The 27,212-nt window shown below is 39.1% G+C and overlaps 2 protein-coding genes across 12 annotated transcripts in view; one reads left to right on the forward strand and one right to left on the reverse strand.

The window, feature by feature from the left end:
• Window positions 1-15,263, forward strand: part of WDR41 (WD repeat domain 41) — a 44,019-nt gene extending 28,756 nt beyond the window's left edge. For both annotated transcript variants that reach the window (XM_025998269.2, XM_025998270.2), the window contains exons 8-13: window positions 1,765-1,875; window positions 6,934-7,118; window positions 10,886-11,007; window positions 12,032-12,120; window positions 12,991-13,124; window positions 14,811-15,263. In XM_025998269.2, the coding sequence (XP_025854054.2) occupies window positions 1,765-1,875; window positions 6,934-7,118; window positions 10,886-11,007; window positions 12,032-12,120; window positions 12,991-13,124; window positions 14,811-14,963 (794 nt within the window). In that variant the 3' untranslated portion in view covers window positions 14,964-15,263. The remainder of the gene's footprint in view (window positions 1-1,764; window positions 1,876-6,933; window positions 7,119-10,885; window positions 11,008-12,031; window positions 12,121-12,990; window positions 13,125-14,810) is intronic.
• Window positions 15,264-18,257: 2,994 nt separating this feature from the next.
• PDE8B (phosphodiesterase 8B) overlaps window positions 18,258-27,212 on the reverse strand; it is a 264,038-nt gene continuing 255,083 nt past the window's right edge. For all 10 annotated transcript variants that reach the window (XM_072736966.1, XM_072736959.1, XM_072736964.1 and 7 more), the window contains 5 exons: window positions 26,860-27,077; window positions 25,195-25,315; window positions 22,880-23,047; window positions 20,641-20,770; window positions 18,258-20,068 (listed from right to left, as the gene is read on the reverse strand). In XM_072736966.1, the coding sequence (XP_072593067.1) occupies window positions 19,959-20,068; window positions 20,641-20,770; window positions 22,880-23,047; window positions 25,195-25,315; window positions 26,860-27,077 (747 nt within the window). In that variant the 3' untranslated portion in view covers window positions 18,258-19,958. The remainder of the gene's footprint in view (window positions 20,069-20,640; window positions 20,771-22,879; window positions 23,048-25,194; window positions 25,316-26,859; window positions 27,078-27,212) is intronic.

The raw sequence follows: 27,212 nt of genomic DNA on the forward strand, positions 1-27,212 counted from the left end.
ACAGGAGATAAAATTTCTGAGTGCACTTGTGTGTTTCAGTGACTTTGAGGTTTTGCTAGCTAAGCAAGGCTATCAGCTCTGAGATTTCATCTTGATTTAGAAGACCAAGCTCTTTCTTCTTAACCCTTTTTTATTACTTATTTGTTTGTTCTTAAAAGATTTTATTTGAGAGAGTGAGAGTGTACACAAGTGCAGTGAGGGGCGGAAGGAGAAGCAGATTCCTCGCTGAGCAGAGAGCCCAATGTGGAGCTCAATCCTGGGACTCCGGGATTGTGACCTGAGCCAAAGGCAGACACCCAACCAACGGAGCCACCTAGGCGCCCCGCTTAACTCTGTTTTAGAATTGACTATTGCTTCTCTTTGTCTTCGGATCTAATTTATATTTGTTTCCTTTCCTTGAAGTTATTACATAGGTGACCCTCTGAATACTTGTCTATAGGGGCCATATTTCTGAATTCACTGAACAGTTTCACATTATCTTTAGCCCTTAGTAGTTTGTAGAAATCTACTGGGTAGGTTTCCATTCCTCATCACTATTCCAAGTTATTATTTCTGTTAGTTTGATTAAATAGTACATTGCCTGTTATTCCACAATCCCAATCTCAAGATCATTAGTAGTATTCCAACTATAAGTAGAATTTTTTACACAACCTTGATAGGTATCAGGAGGGGTTCCCTTTGTATTTACTGAAAAACCTTCTTTTGACAGCCACAGTTTGAACGTGAATGGCTGTCAGAATGATGTAGCTTGGCTAGAGGTGTGTCAGTTGGCAAAATATTGTCCAGAGACAGAAAGAAATGTGATATGACCAGTTTTCCAGAGAGGAATGTGAGAAAGAAAAGAGACCTTAGTAATTATCCACCACCTGGAAAGGGTATGGGTTCTGAGACCTTCCCACTTCTCAGACATTAGTCATCCTAATCTGTGAGCACCCATAGTACTTGGTACAGTGGCTTATCTATAGCACTTAATACATTGATTATAAGGTTATTTATAAGTCTCACTCCCACTCTAGACTGTGTTTTAGGGCAGTGCCTGGCCTTATTCACATTTGATGTCTAAGTTGCTGGAACATAATTGATGTTTAGTAAATATTGATAGAATCACTCCTGTTGATTTGATTTTTGGGTTTTCTGTATTGATTAAAGTTAGGATTTGTACAAGTTTAAATAACACTGTTTATTACAGTCAGATAATGAGTAAAGCAATACAGTGAACATCTGTTATAATCAAAAGTATATTGAAGGAATACACTGAACATCTGTGACACACAAAAACTACGAGGTGTGTTCTCAGAGAATTTATAATCCAATAGTTTATGCCTAAAAGAAATAATAGCTGCTGAAGTCTTCACTGAATTGATGTTTGTAGCTTATTTTGTAGCAGTGCTTACTGACCTGAGAACATGGGTAGAGAAAGCTGGTGATGGAGATTATTCTAGGATGTGGACCAGTCACTGGCCAAGGAAAGAGGGAGGCAGGATAGCCAGATTTGTACTGAAGCCCTAGACAGGATGGGCACTTGTGGGTTTAGGAGAGTTTTAATAAAGGAATAGTTATATACTCAGGATTTTAGTAGATCATCTTAAACATCCCAAGCATTTGAAAGAAATACTCTAAAGTAGTCTGAATAAGGCTTTCTCTGGAAATGAGTTTTTCAATATTTTAGATCTTTCTCACTTAATGAAATGTTAGCTTTTTTAGCAGAAATAGAATTGTCTTCTTTGACCATTTTAATAAAATTATATCTGTATTTTCATTTAGTAATTTTCCAGCTGGTAGCACCCACAGAAGAATCACTAGAATGGGATATTCTTGAAATTAAGCGCCTCCTTGATCATCAGGATAATATTCTCTCATTGGTTAATGTCAATGGTAAGCTTATTGTTTGCATGTCTATATTCTATAAAATTTTGTACTTGTTAACAAAACCTATTCTGAACTTTAGTCTTTTTTTGTTTTAGGATTCTGTAATTACCATCCTTAAAATAAAGCTTTATGCTAGGAGGGATCAGCATAGTGTGAGATTTAAGCCAGTGGGACTGATAAAGTTTTGTAGGTTGGTAGGTCTAAGATGTAGTCATAAGAAAAATAGAGTAGGGCAGAGAAAAGAGATGATGGAGGGAACATGCTTATCTCACATGCCATGTGGTAGCTGTGGAATGACCATCATAGGCTATAAACATTAATGCTTAGTGGTATTTCAGCATTTTTGGCAAATAGTCTGGCTAGGAGTCTTGGGTGGCTGAAGTTTAAGTCTGGAGGAGACTGTAAGAGAATTGTGAGGATGCACTGAATATGATATAGTGGGAAGACTGGATTGCAATCCCTGGCCTGAACCTGGGTTAGCTCTTCTGGAACAATATTTTGTATAACCATGAAGCAAAAGGAACGAGTACAAATGTAGTCTCCATTTTTATGCCATTGAGTCACATTTTCAGATACATGTATGAGAATGTCCTTTCCAGCTCCAGAATGCTCTTTCCTGATAGCCATCTTCTTACACAACCACCTGCAAGTCTTTCTAAAGATCAGATTGTCTGTGGTGATAGAAGTTAACATGTTGGGAGCACCCTTTTATTGTTCTCTGGGGGCTCCTGTTTTCTGTAGCCATGAATGGCACCACAAAAGACAAGTTCCTTTTTTTTTTTTTTTTTTTTAAGACAAGTTCTTATTTGAGAGACCCTCTGACACAGAGTCCTAACTCCAAGGCCCTGGAGCTGCTAAGAAAAGCACAACATTGTCATGCCTAGTTCTGTTTTAGTGATGAAGCATTGGTACCATTGATCCAGCGTGGTTCCTTAATGAAGGTGATGAGATGTTACTCAAGAGGCCTTAAGTTTGTGGCCCTTCTTTTGCTGTGTGATATGCAACGAAGCTTGTAACAGTTTAACCAAGAAGGCGTTCTTCAGTTATTTCTTTGCCACTTCTTAAGGGAAGAAAAATGAAAATCTAAAGCAAAAAAATCGGTAATAAGAATTATAGGAAACCCCTAGTATTTTTACGTTCTCAACTCCTGACTGTAAATTTACCTTACAAATAATAAATAACCCAGAAGCATATTGAGGAATCATATATGGACAGAATCTGTTAGAATTTGGAAATGGTATTGTGACAGTCTTATTTTGTACAGAGGCCTGTTTGCTATATTGCAGAGTTCAGTGATCCTAGACTGATGATGATGTACAGTTCCCAGTTGCATTCTCCACCTGTGTCTTTCCCCACAATTACCATTGGAAGATGTGGCTAGATACTGGGTCTGTACTTCACAGGGAAGTGCATTTTCATTGAGGTAGCCCCTGGCAACCCTAGGACAGAATTCCCACAAACGTGGATAATGAGTCACAGGTTTGCCAAAGAGATCTGAACGCCTGAGCAGAAGGTTTTCTAACACAGACATACAAGATAACCTTGTTCGTGTCTTCTAGCAAAAGGCTCTGGTGCTTCTTCGTTTTATTCCCTTTTTTGCTTTGACAGCATGGTATGGCAACCATAAATTATTAGTACTTGTGAGGGAGGGGTAGACGTACAACAATAAGATTTCATATTAAGTAACTTTAAGTACGTAGGATGAAAATCTATCCATATATATTGTTGAGGTTGTTTTGTGCAAAACATTTTGAGTGATCTGCTTGGGAATATATATTACACAGTGATAAATTACACTGACTTAACTGAATGTCCGTATTTTGTTTTAAGTGAAAAATTCCAACTGGGCACAAATACTTTGCTTCTAACACATAGATGAATCACAGTTGGGAGGATTAAGTCAGAGCAGGCAATTGCTTTGTCTCAGGTTAAGTTAACTGTTACGATGACACATGTAGAGTTAGTGTCAAGAATCTTCACTCCTTAACTTCTCTGTTTTTTTGGGATGGAAAAGAAGGTCACAGAAAGAGTAGTACTGCCGCCATTAACTATCCTATTAAAATTAGAAACCTGTTTCTCTGCACAGATGAGAAGTGAACTTATTTTATCACATAGCAAATTCTGTAGTCTGTTAATAAGCTATAGAAATTGGACTTGGAACTAAGACAAAATAATGTTTACCTGTATAATTACTGGTAGTTTTTATTTCTAAGAGATTGTTCATCTAGTTATTAGGTATTTCTGTCAGGGTTATTTGATAAGTGGAATAATTAAATCATAATTAACTCATCTTTGTATTCCTAAATTACAAATAACTGGATGTTATAATACCATTATTATAGAGTAATACTGGGGGCTCAAAGTAATCCCAGGGACCCAAAGATAGCATTTGATGTCTTTTTTAAATGGCTCCACATTTTTTTTTGTTTTTTTGGCTCCACATTTATTATGGGATTTTTGCAATCATCTTCATTTAATGCATGAGAAATCCAAGATAGAGAAAGGTTAAATGATTTTCTGAGGACCAGGTGGCTAGTAATAGAGCTACAATTAGAACTTGGGTTTTTAGACTCACATTGTATTGTTTTGTTCTACCTTACCTAAAATATATAAGGATTAAAATAAATTGCATTTCTTTAAGATAATTTTTACTGTCCACAGTTATACATTTTCTATTAAATATGTAATTTATAAAGGTTTCTTAGTTGGCCAACTAATTTAATTTTCTCTTAAGGTTATAAAAACTTGTTATTATACAAGTAATACGTAGTCACAGTAGAGAAATGAGAAAATACTGAGAAACATGAAGAATGTAAAAATTAAAATTGTCCCATGCTACAGAATTAAGCAGTGGTCATCCATATCCTTTTCTGAGCATGTGTATGTGTGTATGTGTGTGTGTGTGTGTGTGTGTGTGTGTGTGTATATATATATATATATATATATATATATATGACTTGTGGTTTTATAACAGTATGTCATGAATATATTTCTACACCAATACAAACATACTTTTACAACTTAATTTTTAATAATAGCATTATTGTTTTATTTTGTAGATGTCTTATTTATTCAGTCCCCAACTGGATGTTTAGATTATCTTCACATTTTTAATGTTATATGTAATAATCATGTTGCATATATCTTTTATCTACTTTCCTCAGGATAAATTCTTAGAAGTGGAATTATTGGATCAATGGGTTTACATTTTTTGAAAGATTTTGATGCATATTACCAAACTTTGAAAGGATTGTACCAGTTTGTACTAGGACATTAGTAATACGGAAGTGTGCTGATTTCCTATGCTGTTGCCAGCATTGGGTATTTTCCTACTTTTTAATCTTTATCAATTTTCATATCAATCAGTAGTTTCTTACTGCTTTTAGATTTCTTTGATTATTAAGTAAATTGAACATCTTTTCACATGATTACTGCCTATTTGTTCTTGTTTTACCTTTTCAGGTCTTTTGGCCATTTTCTCTGTTGGAGTATTTATCTTATTTTTAGTGATTTCTTGGAGCTCCTTGTGTATCAAGTATAGTAAATTCATTTTGACATCTGAGTTGCAAATTTTTTTTGCAGCCTTTTGTCATTTAAATATGTGGGTTTTTTGCTAAGGAGATATTTACTCGTATTATCTTTCTCTATCCAGCTGCCTTTAGAGCTTTTTACCACTCCACGTTTATAAAAGCTTTTACCTTTATTTTTTTCAATCCTTTAAGCACTTTTTAAAAAAGATTTTATTTATTTATTTGAGAGAGAGTAGAGAACATGCATGTGAGTGAGAGGAAGGAGGGGAAAGGGAGTCACACGCTTTCCTGACTAAGCCACCCAAGTGCCCCTCCTTTTAAGCACTTTTAATGTTCTAATGTATTTGAAACTTATTTTGATATGTGTAAAATAATAGAAAAAAATATATATTGGTCTCTGCTCCCAGTTGCTGGCACAGAGCTCCTAAACCCTTATAATTTCCTAAGTGATAAGAGTATAATATAAGGAACCCCTTTTGTTCTAATATTTGGTCTAATATTTGCTGACATGAGAGCTCCTACCTAGATCTCTTGGAATTTTCTGCGTGATAGGAGTGTTTTTTGTTTTAATGAGACCATTATTTCTTAGTGGACTTCTAGATGGGAGTTGGTCACCAGAAAGACAAAGCCGTGGTCTTTTGAGAAATTTGGAATTATTAGCTTGACTCTTCATTTTCCAGAGAGGGCCTGGAAATGGAGGTAATAATTGATCATGTTTATATGACAAAGCCTCCATAAAAATTCCAACAGTGTGGAGTTTGGAGAGCTTCCAGATTGCCCAATATGTGAAGGTGCTGGGGGAGTGGCACACTTGGAGAATTCACAGAAGCTCCACAGCCCTTCCCTCTCACCTTGTCCTACAGATCTCCTCCATCTCTGTCCTTTATCATATCCTTTTATAATAAGCTGGTAAACAGGAAACTGTTTTCCTGAGGTCTGTGAGCTGCTCTGCAAATTAATTGAACCTGAGGGGGAGCTGTGAGAACGTCTCATTTATAGCTGATTGGTTAGAAGCACAAGTAACAACCTGGACTTGTCATTGGCATCTGATGCTACCTCCAGGGTAGAGTGTCAAAATGAGTTAAAATGTAGGACACTCAGGGGTGTTGCAGAATTTTGTGGTATAGGAAAACCCAACACACATCTGGTGTCACAGGTGTTGTGTGATAGTAGTGTGACAGGAAAAGAGAGACACAGGGTAAGGGTCAGTTTTCTAAGCAGTATCTCATCCAAGATAAGGTTCTTTTATTTCTACTCCCCGGTTAACCAAATATTCGACTCACTATGAGGCATTTTTTTTTTCCTCACTGAATTGAAATGCTGTTACCACATACTAAATAACTTAAGTAGTCTGGAGTCTTTTTCTCGTCTTGATGTTCTGTTACATTGATGTTCCTGTTTGGCTTGTGTAGGTACCTCACTATTCTAAATATTAATGTTTTATAGAGTACTTACTACTAGGCAGTCCGTTCCTTTTTTTACCTTTAGCCTATATAAAATAATAACTAACGAGACAAATATGAACTCTGCCTAGATTTGAGTTTCATAACTGGTTCCCATGTTGGAGAAATGATCATCTGGGATATCCTAGACTGGACCATGCAGGCCTGTGAATGCAACTTCTGGGACCCATCTCCACAGCTGGACACCCAGCAAGAAATAAAGCTCTGCCAAAAACCAAATGACATTTCTATTCATCATTTCACATGGGATGAAGAGGTAAAAAAACTTGCCTTTTTTTTAAATGAATCCAGTTTCTAATTTTTTAAACTTAATCTCTTAATGGATGTAAAAAGGTAACATTCCCATGTTGAGGTTGCTCTTTAAAGTGTTCTGATATTTTTCAAAGATTACACAATTTGCATGAAAAAAAGCATTATAATCTTAGCCCCTGTCTATGAGGCAAGGAAGTGATTAAATGTCCACAGATCTAAAAACTGTTGAAATGTTTGGTTGGATTAAATAATCCCAAAGGATTTGAGGATAAGGCTTAAAATGTGGTTTGAGAAACACTTTGGGAAAGGATTCTTTTGAAGATGCTTGTGCATTTCCTGGGGAGATAAGGGAAATTTAAAATTTTAGGAATGTTTTTCTTTTAGTCTAATAGCATCCTGAGGCAAGATGATTGTGTGAGAATTACTAAATTCATTCCTTTAGGCCTTGGTGTGATGCTGTTGAAGCACTTTACATCTTCTTTACAGTGAGAGATTGGTACCAATGGATTATGGAATCTTGGCTCTGATCTGATCTGTACATTTCTTTTTTTTGCCTTCACAGGCTTAGAAAATGTCTGCAAGAGGGGGCTTACTGCTCTAAATGTAATCACAAGAAATGTTTTAGAGTTGTAACTTTTGAGTTACACAGCGGGGAGCCTTTTTTTTTCTATTTTATTTTGTGCCTTTCTATAGCATTTACATTTCGTAATCATATGCATGTTTTTTTAAAGTTCATTTATTTATTTAAGTAATCTTTACACCCAGCATGTGGGACTTGAACTCATGACCCCAAGATCAGGAGTCACATGCTCCTCCAACTGAGCCAGCTAGGCAGCTCTGCATGTTGTTATTTTTATTTTAAAGACTCAGTGATAGTGTTTTTTTTTTTTTTTTTTTTTTTTGCTTAGTGATAGTGTTTTGGATGGGGAGAGTATGGTCCATTTTTTGTTTTTTTTTGCACCTTTCCTACTTCAAAAGCAAAGCAGAATGCTAATATACTCAGAGGTTTTTTTAAAGATTTATTTATTTATTTAGAGCAAGTAGGAGGTGGGGGAAGAGGAGGAGGAGATAGAGAATCCTGAAGCAGATTCTGCACTGAGTGTGGAGCCCAATGTGGGCCTGATCCCAGGACCCTGAGATCATGACCTGAGCTGGAATCACGAGTCGGCCACTTAACCCACCCAAGTGCCCCCAAAGATTTATTTAAGTCCAAACTTTATTTTGGAATAAAAATTAATATATATGATAAACATGTAGGGTCTCAGAAAAGAAAGAAACTACATTTCTAAGAGTTGTGGACCTAAAAATTATATATATTTTTTTCATTTGATACTTTTTTTTTTGTAAAAATTAGTGTTTTTTTTTTCATTTTGTATTTTTAATCTCAGAAATTTTGATTGATGCTTATTAACTGCTATAAATGCTTAATAAAACATTATTCAGTTTTCCCTAGTATTTCTTCTTTATAGGAGGTTTGTTTTTTCTACAGGGGGCCATTAATTACTGCTGATAGGTGATTGATACAGTGTCTCTGTTGATTGATAGCTGCCCAAGAGCTCATTAGCTCTCCAGTTTTGTTTTGTTTTTTGTGGACTCTTCTGAACATTTATTGAAACAGCAAAATGTATGTTCATCTCAAATGGAACAGTTAAAAATGGTAAAGCAATACAAAGGACTCGTTGCTAGCAGCATCCAGTTAGAATTTCCTGCCCTGCTTCTCAATCCGACTCGGGCAAGCTCGTCCTCCCGGAGCTTGCTGCTGCCTACACCTCCCTCATCATTGTGCAGGTCAAACCAAAATTTATAAAATTAACATTTAGGGTTAAATAGCTTAAATAAGGGGGTTAAATACAAGACACTTCATCAAAGCTTCTGTACAAAGATAAACAGATTTGGCGTCTGTGTATATGGGGTTTTTCTGGCTCACCGTGGATGGACGGGAGGGTGGAGGACAAGCAGGCGGGCTCCCTGCATGGAGCCTGCTTCTCCCTCTGCCTGTGTCTCTGCCTCTCTCTCTCTCTCTGCCTCTCATTAATAAATAAATAAAATCTTAAAAAAAAACTTTGATATAATTTTTATATAAAACATTTAATTTTAATATAATAATTTTATATACTTTTTATAACTTATATATGACTTTAATATAACTTAACATAATTATAATTTTATATAATTTTTAATATAATTTTATATAATTTTTGTATAATTTTCTTTATGACCTTTGGTAAATCACTTAAGCTCTACACAGATTTCTTGTTTTGTAGAACTAGTTTTGGGGATTTCTTTGCATTTGAACTACAACCCATAGGGCTCTAGATTTTAGCAAGTTGGCCTTTTAATGTCCCTGGCACTGGTCCTCAGTTCACATTGCTAAATGCAGAGGACCAATCCATTGGGTCAAGGGGTCATTCCAGATTTAGGCTCTGATAAGCCTCGGGGGCACGCTTTGGTCCAAGTACTGTAGGTCTGAGTTGGGTTTGTAGCCTCTGAGGCTGCATGAGAAGACTTGTTTTGGTATGAAATGGAGGCAATATAGAGATTGTGTGAAAGGGCTGCCTCACTGCGGATACCTATCATATAAGAGAAGGATTCTCCGGTCAGTACTACCAAAAGTGCAGTGATGTGCAAAATAATTTCAGAAGCTAGGCGGTGTGGTGTGCAGCAAGAGCAAGCGACTGTAGTAACATGACCTTTATTCCAATACCAGTTCCATATCTTTCTACAAGACTTCAGTCTTTTAGAATTTTAACTCTCTTATCTGGAAAATGGCAATAGTATTTGCTTTCCTTACCTTAATGAGATGTTGTGAGGCTGTAATAAGATAAATATTGAAAAAAAAATAAGATAACTATTGGTGAAAGTACCTTCAAAAGGTTAAAGTTGTTTTAGTAAAAAGGTATTTCTAATAGTACATTTGGAAAAATGTTTTTGTGAATCCCTCAGAGGCTCTTAAGATGGCCCTGTCTCTGTAGCATGTGTTTATGTGTCCCTTATAATAGGTCACTTGCGTGCTAAAGATGTGAAGTGCAGGTAAGTTTGCTCACATTGTCCAGACAAGAGAACTAAGTAATTTCCCACAAGATATAGTGATAGGGGAATGATCACCTAGGCAGAGCCTTCCCAGCTTCTGCTCACGGCCTTTCTGCAGCTGCAGCTCCTCTCTAGCCATCATATTTTAGTGAGGGAACAAGGTGATGCTGAGGGGTATAATGCACAGAACTTCCTCCGTGTTCGTGGTTGCCCTGCTACCTTCTCAGTGCTCTGAGCTGGGGTGCCAGGGGGCTCAGTGTTAAGGTCTGTCTTGAGTCAGATCATGACCCCGGGGTCCTGGGATGGACCCCTGCATCAGGCTCCCTGCTCAGCAGGGCGCCTGCTTCTTTCTCACTTGTGCACTTGCTCTCTCTCATGTTCTCAAATAAATAAATAAAATCTTTAAAAAAAAATGCTCTGAGCTTATTACGCACTTCAGGGGGCAGTACAGTAATTGGGACTACAAGCTAGGAATAGGGAAGGTAATGGCTTTCTGATGTCCTAGCAGGACTGGAATTTTTTTTTTAATTTTTAAAGATTTTATTTATTCATTCATGAGAGACACAGACAGAAGGGCAGAGACACAGGCAGAGGGAGAAGCAGGCTCCTCACAGTGAGCCTGAGCCAAAGGCAGACGTTTAACCACTGAGCCACCCAGGCATCCCAGGGCTGGAAATCTTTTATACCATGTAGTGATAAGTACTAATTTTATGCCCATTTCTGAACTTTTCCCCCCACCAGAATGTATTTGCCGCAGTTGGAAGGGGTTTATATGTGTATAACCTTCAAATGAAGCGTGTGATTGCTTGCCAGAAAACTGCACATGACTCCAGTGTCCTGCACGTTGCCAAACTTCCGAACAGGTACAAGTTCCCATCTGTTCTACAACAAATGAAAGATAATCCCCTTTCCCAGGGCCACCAGGGTAATTTCTCAGGTGGCAAAGTTATCTGGCTCCATGGCTTGACTCGTTAGGTTCTTTTGGGAATGGCGAATACCCATGGCTATCTCTAACAAAAGAGTTTGTGGCAATATATTAAAAAATTTATAAGAGGCAGAGTTCAAATGAATTACATTGAGCTTTATTACAGGAAGGGATAACTTTAAAATCTGGTATTTATTTAAAAAGAAAAAGACTTGTGGGCACTATGTGCTAATTTTTCTTCTGTTTTTCTCAACTCATTTTTTTGTTGTAGTTATTGATGGCCAGAAAGAAGTGATCATCTGCTTGTTGTATAAGGCTACTAAATGAGGGCTTTCCTGTCAGGATACATTTGGCTGCTGAGTTTCTAGGGATGAAATTTACATAGGAAGGGAATGCAATATTTTTTTGGATTTTTTAAAAAAAAATTTTATTGGAGTTCAATTTGCCAACATATAGCATAACACCCAATGCTCATCCCATCAAGTGCTCCCCTCAGTGCCCATCACCCAGTCATCCCATCCCCCTGCCCACCTCCCCTTTCACTACCCCTTGTTCATTTCCCAGAGTTAGGAGTCTCTCATGTTCTGTCCCCCTCACTGATATTTCCCACTCATTTTCTCTCCTTTCCCCTTTAATCCCTTTCACTATTTTTTATATTCCCCAAATGAATGAGACCATATAATGTTTGTCCTTTTAGCACAAGAGCCACCTTGAGAAGACACACAGTGAGAGGAGGGATATTGTAAAAGTGTAATTTATACTGTTTTCCTGAATGTGTTTAAGAAATGGGATAGATTTATCACATTTGAGCCAGTGTAACTTTGCATTGTGAAGCCATGTTACATGAGCTCCTGCCCAGAGCTGAAGAGAAGTAGTTGAGGACTTCACTGATTTCTTGCACTGCAAATTTAGCATTGGCCCTCCATGGTGCATTCTCTATCACTGATTTTCTATTCTGACAGGCAGTTAATCTCATGCTCAGAAGATGGCAGTGTACGCATTTGGGAGTTAAGAGAAAAACAGCAGCTTGCAGTTGAACCTGTACCAACAGGTGTGTGTCTTTTCTCACATGAAAGGCAGTAGTCAGGCCATTCTGTACAACCAGGAGAATAATATACAGTGTGTTCCAAGTAGGCATGTTTACATGAAGTATTCGTAGCTTAATATTGCATTAATGTAGAACTGCATGGTTTGGTTTGGTTTGGTTTTTCAGTTCAAGTCCACTAGTATTTTATTTTTTTAAGGGAAACTCTTATTTTTCTGGTAATCTGAACAAATGGCCCATTAAAATAAGTATTCATTTTATAATATCAATCATAATGCTTGATACACAAAGAGGATTTAGACCATCAGATAATCGAATTAAAGTGTTCTTTCAGCCTTTAAGCATTAATATTCAACTCAGTTCATGGGAAAAAGCACTTTTGTGTTTGTATCATAATCTCATGAGCTCTTGACCTGCAGGTATTTGGTTTGAAAACAGAATCCTAGTTCATTAGCAATCTCTGCATAACACATCGGATGCTGGTACCTCTGGAATTTCTTCTCATCACCTGACGTCCTAGGATAGTTTTGGGACGCACATGTTGCTTTTCATCTCCCCTTTGATGGATCTGTGTTGTGACCTTTTTTGAGGGACACTGACATTTAGGCCTTTTACTGCTCTCCTCTTTTATTCCCAGTGCCTGTCATGTTAATATACCTTTACTGGTGGGTGAGCAGCGGCAGTGAAGGAGAAGAGCAGCCAACCTGGTGGTTAAGATGAAATGAAGTGGCGTATTTACAAAGACCCCAGCTTAGTGTTTGGTACCACCCCTTAGCCCTGGACTAAAATGAGGACAGAACATCTTTGCATTTAGATCTTGTTTTTCTGATCTTCTATTCTAAGTAAAAAGAAATGACCAAAATGATTTTTTTCTAGGTTTTTTTAACATGTGGGGATTTGGACGAGTGAACAAACAAGCCAGCCAGCCTATTAAAAAGCAGCAAGAAAATGCCACTCCATGTTCCCTGGAGCTTATTGGAGATTTGATTGGACACTCCTCGTCTGTGGAGGTATTATTTGTAATAGGCATATAAAGATTTAGGGGAATTCCTGCTTTCACGTCTTCCTGTTCTTCATTTAGTTGGTATCATAAAGACCTATACTTTTTTTCTGTATGTTTTTGCTGAATCTAAACATGGATAGGTTGTAGCTTGTGCAATTAAAGATCTCCTTTTATAGAGATACCAGATGAGGAAGCAAGGAATTTAAAGATGGGCTTTAAAGATGGGCTTACTCACATTTATAAGAGGACAACAGCCATTGACAGATGATGTGAATAATGTTGAATACATAACAGTAGTAGAGGGTACATGGAGAGTCGGGTTATATGTGTAGAGTAAAAGCCTTGCAGAATGGAATTCCAGGAACCTTTATCTCCTTTTGAAGGATCATATTTTGCTAGTTTCCATCAGACTCAGGATCTTAGCTATTGTTGTGCATGTATGAAAGTATTAATTGAGAATTGTAAGATGTGTACAATTCTAACTTGTGGAAATCCAAATACATTAATATTTACCGTAGGCACCATTGCCTGTGATGAAAGGAATAAGACCAATCGTGGTACAGAGATGATTGGAACTGGCAGTAGTATAAGTGAAGCCCTAAGTAATGATTTCTTAAATCCTTCTTCCCTGTTACATGGCCAGGGAGAAACAAATTACTTTTCATTTGAATGTGCATTTATGCTTAGGAGCAGCAGTACCACACTTACCCAGTCATTTCCTGTATCTTAGGCAGTATAGTAGACACCGGAGTTGTCAAAGAAGCATATATATAATCCCTGTCCTCCTGGATCTTATACTTGAGAAAAGAGGAAGGATACAGCACAAATAGGTTGTTAACCAAAGCTGCTTAGGACAGACCCAGATGAGTGTAGCCAGTGAGAACTCAGGAATTAGAAGAATATGGATAGAGGAAAATAAGGGACTTGATGTAGACCTTGAAGTTTTGGGAGGGATGGTAAAGAGCAGACTGGCTAGGTTGGGGCAGTGGTTTCTTGTGGAGAAGAGACACTAGTGGGTAATAAAGCCTGAGAAAGTAGTTTTGGATCAGATTATGGATGTCCTTGCCTGTAAGGCTGGGGCATTTGGGCTTGACCTTCCCTTCATTTGAGAAGTTTTAGGTTTTTGAAGCTATGACAGTTTCAAAGATTACTGATCCATGTCCTCTTTTTCTGTGGCAAATCATATTATGAACTACATTTTTACACAGTCTTTGTTTCAGCTATGATTTGGTTTTCATGAATGTCCTAGAGCCTTCTTCAGTGGTGGGGACCATAGTATATAGATGGCATTCCGTAAATGCTGATGGATTAAAGAGTTCAAGCCAGTGTTTATCTTGTAGAATTTTGAATTTAGACATTTTCCAGTAGCCATCTGTACATAAATAATGAGGGTAGGCATAAATGATTAAGCAGTTATGGCAGGACTTCTGACATCTTAAAATGAATACTTGAGAAGATGCTGTGAGAATTCATGTACCTCACAAAAATAGGTGCTATAGTTCTGATTATTAAAATATATTAGTCATATATATAAATACTAGACCATCACACAATTTCTCATGAAATATAAGTCTTCATTCACCTCCAGATAAGTCTCCAAGGTACATATCTTACAAGCTCATGTTAGTCTAGTATTAGCCTCACCTCTTCTCTTTGAAGTTCCTATAATCAGTAGCTTTAAATTTCTTTACAGATGTTTCTGTACTTTGAAGATCACGGACTAGTGACATGCTCTGCTGACCATCTCATTATTTTGTGGAAAAATGGAGAAAGAGAATCTGGATTACGCAGTTTAAAATTATTTCAGAAGTTAGAGGAGAATGGTGACTTATATCTTGCTGTCTAGTTGAAGGAACTTGGAGTACATGTGCATGAACCTTGAACATCAAATATAGGGTAATATTCAAATTTGTAATGTATTATTTTTTTTTAAGATTTTATGTTTGAGGGGATCCCTGGGTGGCTCAGCGGTTTAGCGCCTGCCTTTGGCCCAAGGCGTGATCCTGGAGTCCCGGGATCGAGTCCCCCGTCGGGCTCCTGGTGTGCAGCCTGCTTCTTCCTCCTCCTGTGTCTCTGCCTCTCTCTATGTCTATCATAAAAATAAATAAATATTTTTTAAAAAATAAAGATTTTATGTTTGAGCGCCCCACTGGGTGTGGAGATTACTTAAATTCACAACTCCAAGATCAAGAGTTGCAAGTTGCTTCTCAGGTATTAGTAGTCACCAAAAGAATATACCCCTCAAGTTTTTTGTTCAACTTTCACATAGCAGTAACCTGAAACCACTGAGGAAATGGGTCTAATTTCAGCAGTGGATTTTCAGAAAGTATTCAGATCAGAGCACAAATACTGGTCGATAAAGAATTATACCATAGTGTCTATATAGAAAAATTTTTGAAAATTATGGTTAAAAAAGTTCTATGCCAGAAATTGTATGAACTTATATTTAATGAGAAAAGTGCTCAGAACTTTCTTGTGGATTTTGAAGTACTCTGTTCTCAAAGTAGTATTTTAACTACACTGGTTTTAAAAATTTAAGGTGCCTACCTTTAAGAAAATATTTGTGATAGTTATAGAAGATATTTTGAGATAACAGTGAAAAATCCACTGAAGAGAACAGGTTTGATGTAGTACCTCTTGAATTTAAACCTTGAGAGCTCCAGATGATTGGGCTTTGTGCTGCTATTGAAGTGATGAGTGCTGGGTTTGAGCTTCTTAATTTGAACCTGGACCCTATCGAGGAGGTAGAAATAAAACAGCAAAACTATGGCATTCAGTAGAACTTCTTTGTTCGATTTTCCTTAGAGCCTGTTAGATTAAGAATCTCTGTGATAAATGTATTCTTCCTCCTACAAATTAATTAAGAAGGTCCTATAGAGCAAACTTGAGTCTCTCACTGTTTAACTTTTTTTGTCAGTGGTGCCAATTTTTTTTTATTATTTTAGCTACTATAATTCCTGTAAATTCAGGTCATCAAGAATCTTGCCAGAGTATTTTTTTTTTTTCCCTCATGTGAATTGGCCCAATAGCTATCGGCTGGGTTGGCACTAGACCAGCACCTATGCCTCATACGTGCCAGGGATGAGAGCTAGGTCAGTAAAGAGGTACAGTATTTCCCAGGTCAGAGACGAGCTCCAGACGCTGGATAGATCTTATCATTGCCTCCAATAGGAAATATTGAGAAAGGCTTCATTTGTGAAGTTACTTGCAGTGACCAAGGTATGATTTAATCCTCTTTATCACCCGGTGGGCCTAGCACAGAATACTCTTTCTCCCTTTTGGTATTAAAGAATAAAAATTTAAAAAGTAAGTGGAGTTAATTGTGGAGTTATTATTAAAGTGCTGATCAAGAAATCCTATTATGATGTCAGAAGACTGAGCCTTCTCCTTTGCCTGCTAAACAATTCACCTGTTTATCCCACACATCTTTAAGAAGATCTTTGTAAATTGTTGTATTTTACTAGTTTTACCTTTGACCATTGCTCCCACATTCCCTCCAGACTGGAAGAGCTAAGGTCATCAGTGCCAGACTGATACCCTAATGTTAGGACGAGGAAACTGAGGCCCAGGCAGGTAAGGCCTTGCAATTAACCCTGTTCCCATTACCATCATTGAGGGGCTTTAAAAGCAGAAATAAGAGAGGCCTGGAATCAGGGATAAAGGCTTTACAAGGGAAATAACTTTATGGAGAAATATATTAAAATTGGCATGACCTCCACTGCAGAATAACAGGATCTGAGTAGGAAAATTGGTACTGCCTCTTAGCTGGGCCTCCTGTGTGACTCCTCAAATCTGCCACCATGACAAGTTTTTGGCTTTCCAATCTTTCATCCTAAAATTAGAGCCTGGGTGGTATCCCTAAACCAGGCAGACGTGCAGTTCTGGTCTTAGTGCATCAGGTTGTTGATCACTTTGGTTAGTATCTGTCATTTTCAGGCTTTTAAATTTTCCTCAATAGCTGAACTTTCTTCCATTACTAGCTAGCTTTTTCTTTAGACATTCTACATGAGGTCTTTTGAGTTTCTCAAGTTGTTTTCTTGAATTGTATAAGACCTCTTTAATGAATTATATAAGGAATTCATATATTTTTAACTGCCTTCTTTCCTAATATGTTTTGGGTTAGTATTTTCAGGTATTCCCATGGGGTGACAGAAACCAGAGGTGAGTTTTGGGAGCAATTAGTACCCGAAGTAAGTACCACCATCAACCTTTTATCTGGAAGGAAGCCTCCAACTCAGATGGGAGATTCTAGTAGGGCTCAGCGGACTTGCGGGCTGCTCAGGAGTTGTATGTACACTGCTGCTAGAAGTTCAGAACTTGCAGCACCAAAAGTAACACTGTGTAGCGGGCCTTGTCATTGTTACTTAAAAATACCCTATTACCTCCTTCTCTGGCTGTTTTCAAGCAATACAAGCAAGAGCCTAACTTTCAGGGGCACTGTATCATTCCTTTCTCAGCTGGAGGCTTGTTGTTTGCCCCTAAGACTTACTGGTCCTGACTTAGACTAAGCAAGCAACCTTTAAAATCTGAAGTTGGAAAGGAAATAATGACTTAGAATTATAAAACATTGTTACCTGTACAAGAATGACCTTATAACCAACACTTCTGGTGAAGCAGTAGTCCTAGTGTGACTTCTATTTTAGATAGCATTTTTCCCAATTAATAGGGCCCCCTTCAACACAGTGTTAAACAACTAAGTATAAAGAGGCATTTATAATCGCTTGTACCTTCTGAAAGACGGTATTTCTGATAAGTGACTTGTATGGACAAATGCAATATTTAGTTCGCAACTGAGAAGATTACTGCATAATAGATCACACACTGATTAAGAGCATAGCTGTGCTGAAACTGTGGTACCTGGCAGTCTTAAAGCATTTAACATTTAAGTTCTTGTGAAATTAATTTGACATTACAAGGAGTAAGCTGTAACATTCATACAGAAAATGTCAGACATCTGATAAATGTTACTTACCAAATGGAACTGAAAGCGATAGGGTGAGGAAAAAAGTCCTTGTCTCTAGCAAGCTTCTGAAGCCTAGGCAAATTATTTAGCTCCTTAAAATGGGATTCTGACATCCCGAATTTAATGTGTCTGAAAATAAAGTGTGTGACTCATGAAATAAAGGACACTAAAGCGAAATTTTGAAATAATGAAAAGTTTAGGCCAAAGAGATAAAATAAAAACAGCTGTTGGGAATGAAAAATGGCTGTAGGAATTTAGTTACAAGTACTTCACAAAAACATTTTCATCACATTTACATAATGCAGCATTACAACACAAAGCTAGCTGCTCTCCTGACCAAGCACATTCGCTTTTCTAACAAAAAAAATTTTAGATACGTTTCTTTGCGTGGAATTGTCATATAGGATTTCATTTTTTGGTACAAAACATAGAAAAAAACATTGGCACATTATGTAGTGATAAGTCATTTTTTTTCTTTCCATGTACTAGTTTCAAGTGTTCTGCAATTCCAATTTTCATTTGAAAAAAGTAACTACTATTCAGTTAATTCAGCCTCTGTTTATACCTCTTAAAAATGCAGCATGGAGTACAGAGGATTTGAAAAGGAAACAAAGATATTTTGTTTAGTTTCTAATATTTACAATACATAGAGAAGGGTTGATTGGTAAAAGACAAAGGAAAATCTCAAGTCTGACTTTATGTAATCACAGAAAGTTTTCAAAAGAGCTGTATAAAAATATGCACTTGTGCTTTAGAAGCTTTTAGCATACAATTAAGAGCATAAAATAGTATTTACTGCTTCCCTCTTATGCCTATTTTCTGATATATTTACATATCTTGCAGTCTTTTCTTTTTTACATCATTAAAGCAAAATAGCAAGGTCTCAAATACAGATAGGTTAAAAACTTCTGAACCTTGAAACTTCCCCATTCCTCCCCAAATATATATGTATAGATGGTACACTGCACAACATTCTCCATGGACTTACACCCAGTAAATTTAGAGTGCTTTAATAAAAATTTTAAACAGCATATGTATATAAATTCTTTTAAAAAAAAAAAAAGGCTTATGAAGGGCATTCAAATTTAATGGCTTTTATATACTCATTATCATGCCTTGTGACTGCTTCTGTAAACCAGAAATAAGGGAAGCTCTTGGATTCCCCCCATAACAAGGTGTCGGTCCCTTCTGCATCACAAAGGGCTTTCTGTTAAGATGAATTCCTTTTATACGAAAGAGGGCTACACAGGCTGCTGCAGCCAGTCTACAGAAGGCACTCACCAGGCCAAGGCTGTGTTCTACCGTGGGGCTCACACCATCCATCAAAAGAACTGCTTAGCCATAAGAGACGGTGAAACTAACTAGTTTTATCAATAATTTGGTCCCAGTTGTTTTGCTCATTTTTTAATCTAGTTTTTTTTTTTTTTTCTGTTCGGTATTATGAATCCTTCTCTTGAGGAAAATAGTCAAGCTAAACATGATGGTGACTTTTATGGTAAGAGACAAGTTGAACACTAGCTAAGCTGCTTTGTCATCCAGCAAGATGGGCTCACAGGCACCCAGTCTTTGCTGCTTGTGTCCTGCTAGTTACAGTAAACTAGCTCCATGGCTTGAGGAGGACACACAGGATGACACCAAGACAAAGGATTTTGCCATGTGTTCTGTTGCTAAGTGTTCAAAAGAACATATATTTTTCTTCATGGCACATAACTTTCTCTAAATGCTGTTTGGGGACTTGAATGGTTCAAAGTCAAATATTAAACACCAGCTCCTTAAGCTACACCTCTCCTTTTCAGTATAAAGGAATGCCTCTCATCCACACTGCTGTGATTCACAGTGCCCTTCACAGATCACGGGGTCCCCTTCTCTGTCTTGGCATTAGCTGTCAGATGGAAGTCTCAGACTTTTGCACTTGAGGTCATCTAATGTCTTCCAGTGTTTGTAGTTATCAGCCAAATGTTGCATCAGAGCTGGCAGATGGGCAAAGGCTGCAAGGACATCAAAGAATCACAAGTTAGGTGGCTGGAACATTGTTAAGGCCAGGGCTCTGTGGGATAGATTTGGGCTCAGAATTGGAAGAGAAGGTACCCTAGTGCACATAATGGCGTGAGAAGGTAGGCTGTCAAACACTACTGTCTGAAATACTAACGGGCCCTTCTAGTTACAAATTGAAAAGGCACTCATCAGCAACATTCCATACAGAGTGTGCTCAGTCTACTCTGATCACAGATTCTGTTTGTATTCTTTCAAGAGTCTCCTCCAATGACAGGCTAAACCTGCTGCGAGCTTTGGAAACCTAGGCTTCCAAAAGGTTACCTTGCGGTTACCAAACATCCACTGAGTTTTCTGTAGATGAGGTTCTCTGCAGGGTGCCAGGGATGCAGAAAGTGCCCCCACCATACCTGGCTACAAACATTGGACAGCTAACTATTTACACACACCAAAAAAGAAAAAGTAACATTTCACTTACACATTTAGGCCCAGCCTACATCATTAAGGGTTATCATCATAAAGTCTAACAAAATACTCGGTAGGGGTAACAGAACACCAACTGTCTTACCATCCCAAGCATCAAACATGTCTGTTATGAAGTAATCAATGAAGGAGATTTGGGATTTGGGGATGCTGCAGGTATTCCGGTCAAACACTGGCATCACCACAGGGAGCCCCTGCCTCTTCTCCTCATCAGTCTACAAGAAAGGAGAACACACAGAGGGCTGCGGCACACGGGGAGCTGTCACAGTAGCATCTCATTTCTCAGAACAGCTCTGAAAATGGGGTCCTCATCCAGTTGTAGATAGGAAGGAATAGGTGCAGCAGGCTCTTGGGGCTTATGTAAGTCAACTACCTGATGAGCTGTGGTGACTCAATTCAGCTCTTTGCACTACGAAGCCTCTTGCACCCTACCAGAGCCTCTCCCGAAGCACTCATCTCAGGGTTCTTAACCCCTTTCTGGAAATTATTGCCAAAGTCACACTAGTAACAGTAGGTACTGACAACAGCTGACATTTACAGTGAGGGTGCAGAGCACTGGTGGGTGGAGGTGCTTCTGCCACAAATGAACCAAGGCACCATCACCAACTACCGGGCCAGTAGTTACATGCCTGAAGCTTAAAAAGCCATTTTACTTATAAACACCCTCACTGAAGTAGTAAGAACGATTAATCGTATTAAATTTTGACCTTTGGTATAGGTCCTTTTAAAATTCTGTGTTTTGACAAAGTTTAGACAAAGCATAAAGCCCTTATGCTGCACACCAAAGCATAATAGTTGTCTTGAGAAAAATCAGTTATGCAACTGAACCGAACCAGCCTCTTCTCGTGGCACATTATTTTTACTTGAAAGAATGGCAAACTGTGATTGTTCAGATTTGGGTGTTGGTCATGCGGCTCTCTCAAGGAATGTGTACGTCTGAGTACTTTACACATCAGAGTGTATGTCTGTATAAGGACATAACATACTGAGCTGAATATTCAGATTGCCATTTTCCTGATAGCATGCTGAACCAGAGGCCAGCCTAGGTCAAGTGCTTGTGAACATTAGTATAGTCCTTTTTGGGAGAAGGACACCTGACCAAGGAACTTATATTAAGTAACTTAAAAGTGCTGCTTTCCTCTTCCCCATTCATGTCCTTAGAGAATAATTAGGAATAGGATTTCAGGCCCTCCCTGGGAAGCCCATCAGCTTTTGGCTCAGCTTGCTCATTTCAGGTTAATCAAGGAGGCATCCTTAAAATCCCCACTGTTGTTCAAAGAGTGGTTTGGGTTTTTTACCGTCACCCCCTTCTTTCTGGCAAGCTCAGAACAGCCTGTCCTACTTTCCTTCACCTCAGGAGTTCCTCTTCCCAGCCTTGAAAGCTGCAGTTAACTTCCTGAGTACTTGGCTAGCCATCCCCCGGCCAGCACTTCTGGACATTATGAGCCATTCTTTATCCTGTCTTAGTGGTACCATCCAGCCCTACAGCCCTTCCCAAAGTGCGTGACTCGTAGCCATTTGTGTGTTTCTGTTTCGGTCACACACATACACTGCAGTCCTTAGAGCCTCCTCTCTGGAAAGAGGCCTGTGTTGCAAATGGCATCTTGTGGTCTACTAATTTCTGGATTTTTTTTCCTTCAATTCTCTCACACTGCAAAGTGAACTATGCATTACTTCTCTTCTTATATAAAAATTCTGTTTTTCTTCCTTACTAATTTTATACATGATGCTTTCTCTCCCATAAAGCCCCTTCCTATATCCATAGATCTAAATCTTTTCAAACAATAAAAGCACAAATTAATAACCATTTCTCCTTAAGCTCTTTTTTTAAATCTAGGAAACATATCTTTCTGAACTCTGATAGCACTTAACATCCCTCCTTTAGAGATACTTCCTATTTTTAGCAATGTGTGGACCTATCTATGTCTATACCTCTCCCCTATGGTATTATGAGCTGCCCAAGAGCAGGATTGCATCCTTTCTCTGTTCCCCACAGTACTCTGTAGAGAGAATAATAACCTAGTAGCGAATGGATGGTGGCCCAGTTTTTGTGGAAGTTCAGGACCTAAAAGTTTGACAATGAAAAGATACTTCCAAAGGCTCAGTTTATCCTCTTTCCCCTAGATAGACTGACCTGTGACCAGCCACATCAGTCACTCTTGATGGAACCAGAAGTCTACTCTGGTCTGCGGTGAGCCATTTCTTTCCAGGGAGGATTCATTTACTAATTGATAGTTACTCAACTAGAAAATTTCCAGAGTTCCATGACCTAGAGCCATTTCCAGAAGAGAAGTGAAGCTTCCCTAGCTCTCTAGGGAATGTACCTGTGCAAAATACTCCTCAGAGATCCTCCCAGCCCATTCGATGCACAGGTCCAGGGGGCGACACGGATTGGCTACATCTGCACACTTTATCATCATACGCTTGATCAGGATTTGGTTTTCAGGGAAGTTCTTCCCAGTAGGGTTGCATTCACAGTCGCTGCCTTCAATCTGGAAAACAAATGGGTCAAATTAGGGCTAGGATGATGGCAAGACCACAGTGACCAGACATTAGATGTCAGCACACGGCCCCATTTAGACCTGACTGGGACTCAAGTTTTCCCATCTAGTGTAGTCTATAATCTCATATATACACTGACATTTCCTTGTACAAAAATAACCTCAGTCAAGACAAAAACAGTTTAAAACATTCAAGTCCCTCTTAACCACCCATCCCATCCCTTGTTGCCTTTTTCCCCAAAAGTAACTGCTGCACGCAGGATTTAGTTTTGTTCTTAGGAGTTTGGTATGTTTTAAAGGAGAGCTTCTCTCCCAGTTTTATCAGAATGTGTAAAACAACTTCCAGGTGTTGAAAAATACATTAAAGATAGGAAAAAACACATAATATGACCCTTTAATCATTTCTTCATGTATTTCCACTTCTTAGGCCTGCCAGCTCCCTCTCTCTGCTATGACCTTCTGTCCCACCTTGTTTCTTTCTCTTAAGGCATCTTCCACTCATACTTTCCTGGCTGCCGGTCTGCCTGAGAGGTAGCGAGACATGAGCCGTGTACATTCTGGGGGGCGCTAGGAACGGTGGGCCAGGCCAGGACTGCGTGTGTTTGGTCATGCTTACAAAGACTGGTTGTGCCTTAGTACATATACCTAGTGATGGACGGCAGGGTCCTGAGCCAGGGGCCAGGTCAGGAAGTAGGCTTATGTGACTGCAGTGATAGGAGGCGAGTTACACAAAACCGGGAGGATTGCTCATTTCTTCTATCAAAGACATCATCAGATTGTGTGAAAACACTCAATTAGATTTCCAGAGCTCTGCCGCGCTGAAAAACTACATGACATGTAAGGGGTTTGAGACTAGACCTATTTATTAAACCATCATTGGACAGAACTGTGTTCTGAAGGTTATTCTTTTGATCACTTACTGCTGGGAAGATCCTGCAGTGCTGGATCTGTGGTAAATAATTTCAACAGAAGAATTAGGTAACCTTTCTCAAGTCTAAATTCTGTGATTCTGTGTAATTTTTCCCTCCTGAATCCCCAGATCCCTACCCCTATAAAGTCCCCTGGAAAGAGAGGGCCCTGGCATTATGCTGTGGAATCCCTGGGGTGATGGAGTAGAACAGAGGAGGTGGACCCTGTCCCTTCCTCCAGGCTGGTCATGTGATGGGTCCTACAGTTTCCTTACTGATAATCAAGTTACTTTTAAGACAACCGTTCATCATCCATCCACATGTAGAACCTTTTTTCAGTGGAAATGAGCAAAAAAAGCTTTTCTAACTTTATAGGACTATGAACAACAACGTGGTTTTGGAGGTCAATTGATCTCATTTTAAACAACTGAGATGTGACCCTTCTGTGCATATTTTTAAACCCAAGTTTGTAGGGGCCTCAATGCAAGACTAGGGTATATCAGCAAATTTTAAAAAGGGAAAATTGACAACTGCTTTTCTTTTCAACTAGCACTCACAATTTGACTACATGTAGTCCTCAGGTACTGATATGTTTTGATGCAAATTGGCAGGAATATGGTTCTTTAAAACATCCATTTTTTCCCCTAATACTAAATTTCAGCTTCTATTTTTATTTTTTATTAAGTTGTTTAATTCTACTATAGTTAATATACAGTGTTGAATCACTATATTATATACCTGAAACTGACTTAACAGTTGTCTACATCGCTCAACTGTTCATCATGCTAAGTGTACTCTTTCATCCTCATACGTATCTCCCCCTTCCCTCCAACCACGTCCCTTCTGGTAACCACCAGTTTGTTCTCTGTAGTCGAGAGTGTTCTTGGTTTGTCTCTTTTAAAATACCATTTTTGAGGTCTAAAATGTCAGAGAATTAGAAAAGACTTTGGATTCCCTAAAATACCACCATTTAGGCCAGCCTCTGCTGTCTGCAGGCCTCTTCTTATTCTTTGGGCCTACCTCCTCCTGTTACCATCGGTCTTACATCAGGCCTCTGAGATAAGGAGCTCAGTTACTGGGGACACTGTGGCCAGTACTGCCAGCCCTTCTTTACCAACTCCGAGCAGATACCCACCTTGTATTCAGGGTGACGAGAAGCTGCGTTGAAGCCAGAGTAGCCTCTGATGGAAATAATACTCTGATGTATCTTATGACCCGGGCAATTCTTACCTCAGCTGCCATTGGCTTATTGATGCTGTTCACAAATTTGTTCACATGTTCAAAGTGTTTGGTCATCTCTGTTGCTAAAACCATGTCAATAATAGCTTGGCGCAGTGTTCGATAATGGTTCCTAAAATAACCGGAAGACAAAGGGCCTTGTTCATATCATGTCCAGAAGTAGAACCATTCTGCTCCCATTTCACCACACTCCTCACAATGTGGTAGGAAGCTGGGGGCACAGAGTTAAGAAATGTGTGCAGATCATAAAAAAGTTTACACACTCATCTTCCCAGTCAGCCGGGACTTTCTGACACCATTCCATTTACCCCAGTGAAGCTGACCCTTCCTTGTATGGGGTGTGTGTGTGTGTGTGTGTGTATGTGTGTGTGTGTGTGTGTGTAATGTCACCAATAGGCACTTCTTTTACAAAGTGTCTTGGCAACTGAAAAACAGTGAGGTGAAAATGACCTGTTCCTTCCCTACACAACTGGTGCAGCAACCTGATGAGCTGTCCCCGTTGCCTTCAATTCAGATGCTGTGATTTCTAGTACAGCGAATTGGCAGTACTTCTTTAGATGATGGCATTGGCATAATGTTTTCCCATTAATAAGTAATCTCTAAATTAGAAGTTCAATGTATGAAACAACAAACCAGCCAAAAATTACTCTCCAGTTCCTATCATCATTTTCTAACTTCCAGGAGCCAGAATGGAGAGCTGAGTAAAATTGGCTCTTGGAGAAAACTCTTGCACAAGTTTTATTATTTTTTATTTTTTTAAGATTTATTTATTTATTCACTCAGAGAGACAGGCAGAGACAGAAGCAGGCTCCATGCAGGGAGCCTGATGTGGGACTCAATCCCAGGTCCCCAGGATCACACCCTGGGCTGCAGGCGGCACTAAACCGCTGGGCCACCGGGGCTGCCCTCTTGTACAAGTTTTAAAAACAGTCCTTGACACTGGTGAAACTTTCTGAAGGTGAAATCCTCCATGTTTTCTCAGATTTCTGGAAACCACAGTTTAGGTTCATGTTGACGGATGGCCCCTGAGGCCAGAGTGAGCTCTGTGCTCTGCTTGCCGGTCCAGAAGTCTGCTCTCCAGCCTGGCTGGTGCTGTGTGCAAAACAACCACAGCCTGACTGTAGGCTACGGCAGCCGAAGGAACTAACTGTTCCTGTCTGTGCGTAGCTGGCCCACGCTCACTGGACAGAAGTACAACAGCCAGGAAGGGGGAAACATGCCCAATCCTTTGGGCTCTGACAACTCTGCTGAGACCTGTAGAACAATGCTTATCTCCTCATGAGTTAGGTTTTTTAAGGGGCAAAACTTGAACTGGGGCAAGATGAGGAGGGATGCATTTTCCTTGAGGTACACAAAAGGTAGGATGTCCTCCTGGGACATAAAAATACCTGCTGCACCGACCAGCAAGACAATATTTCTAAGTATTTTGCAGTTTGTAAAACATGCTCATGAACTCACTGAAGGTGGAATGAAATTCAGATGAAAGTGATCTGAAAAGCACAGTTAAGCTTATAAGGGCAAGATTACTATTTGACCGTCCGAGACAATGGTCGGCTATTGTTATTTCTCCTTTTCCTTACCCTACGAAGGAGCTAAGGACTGAATTTCCCACTTACACTTCACAAACCTGAGCACAGCAACCCGAGCACAACCAACCTGTCAATGTTCTTGAAAATGTTGCATTTGCTGTCCTTGACTGTGAGCTGGAAAGCCAGGGCCGTATGGTGACTCTCCAAGACGGCGGTGTCATTATAGAGCACAGCGAGTTCGCTGCCTGCATTGCACAGGAATGAGTTGGTCCTTCCGGGGTGATCTACATCGTGCACGGTGGCAGCAATCAGTGCCGCCACCTCATCCAGCTGGTCCAGGCTTCCCTGGGGTCGTGGGGAGGTAAGGCTGAACGTTACCACTGAATGACACAGACCTACGCTCCTATCGTCCCTCAGGAGGGATGGGATTATCAGAATTACTGTTCTAGTGTGATGCGCCTTCTCTGACCTTCTAGAAGT

The sequence above is a fragment of the Vulpes vulpes genome, chromosome 14 (assembly GCF_048418805.1).
Source record: "Vulpes vulpes isolate BD-2025 chromosome 14, VulVul3, whole genome shotgun sequence".
NCBI classification, from domain to species: Eukaryota; Metazoa; Chordata; class Mammalia; order Carnivora; family Canidae; genus Vulpes; species Vulpes vulpes.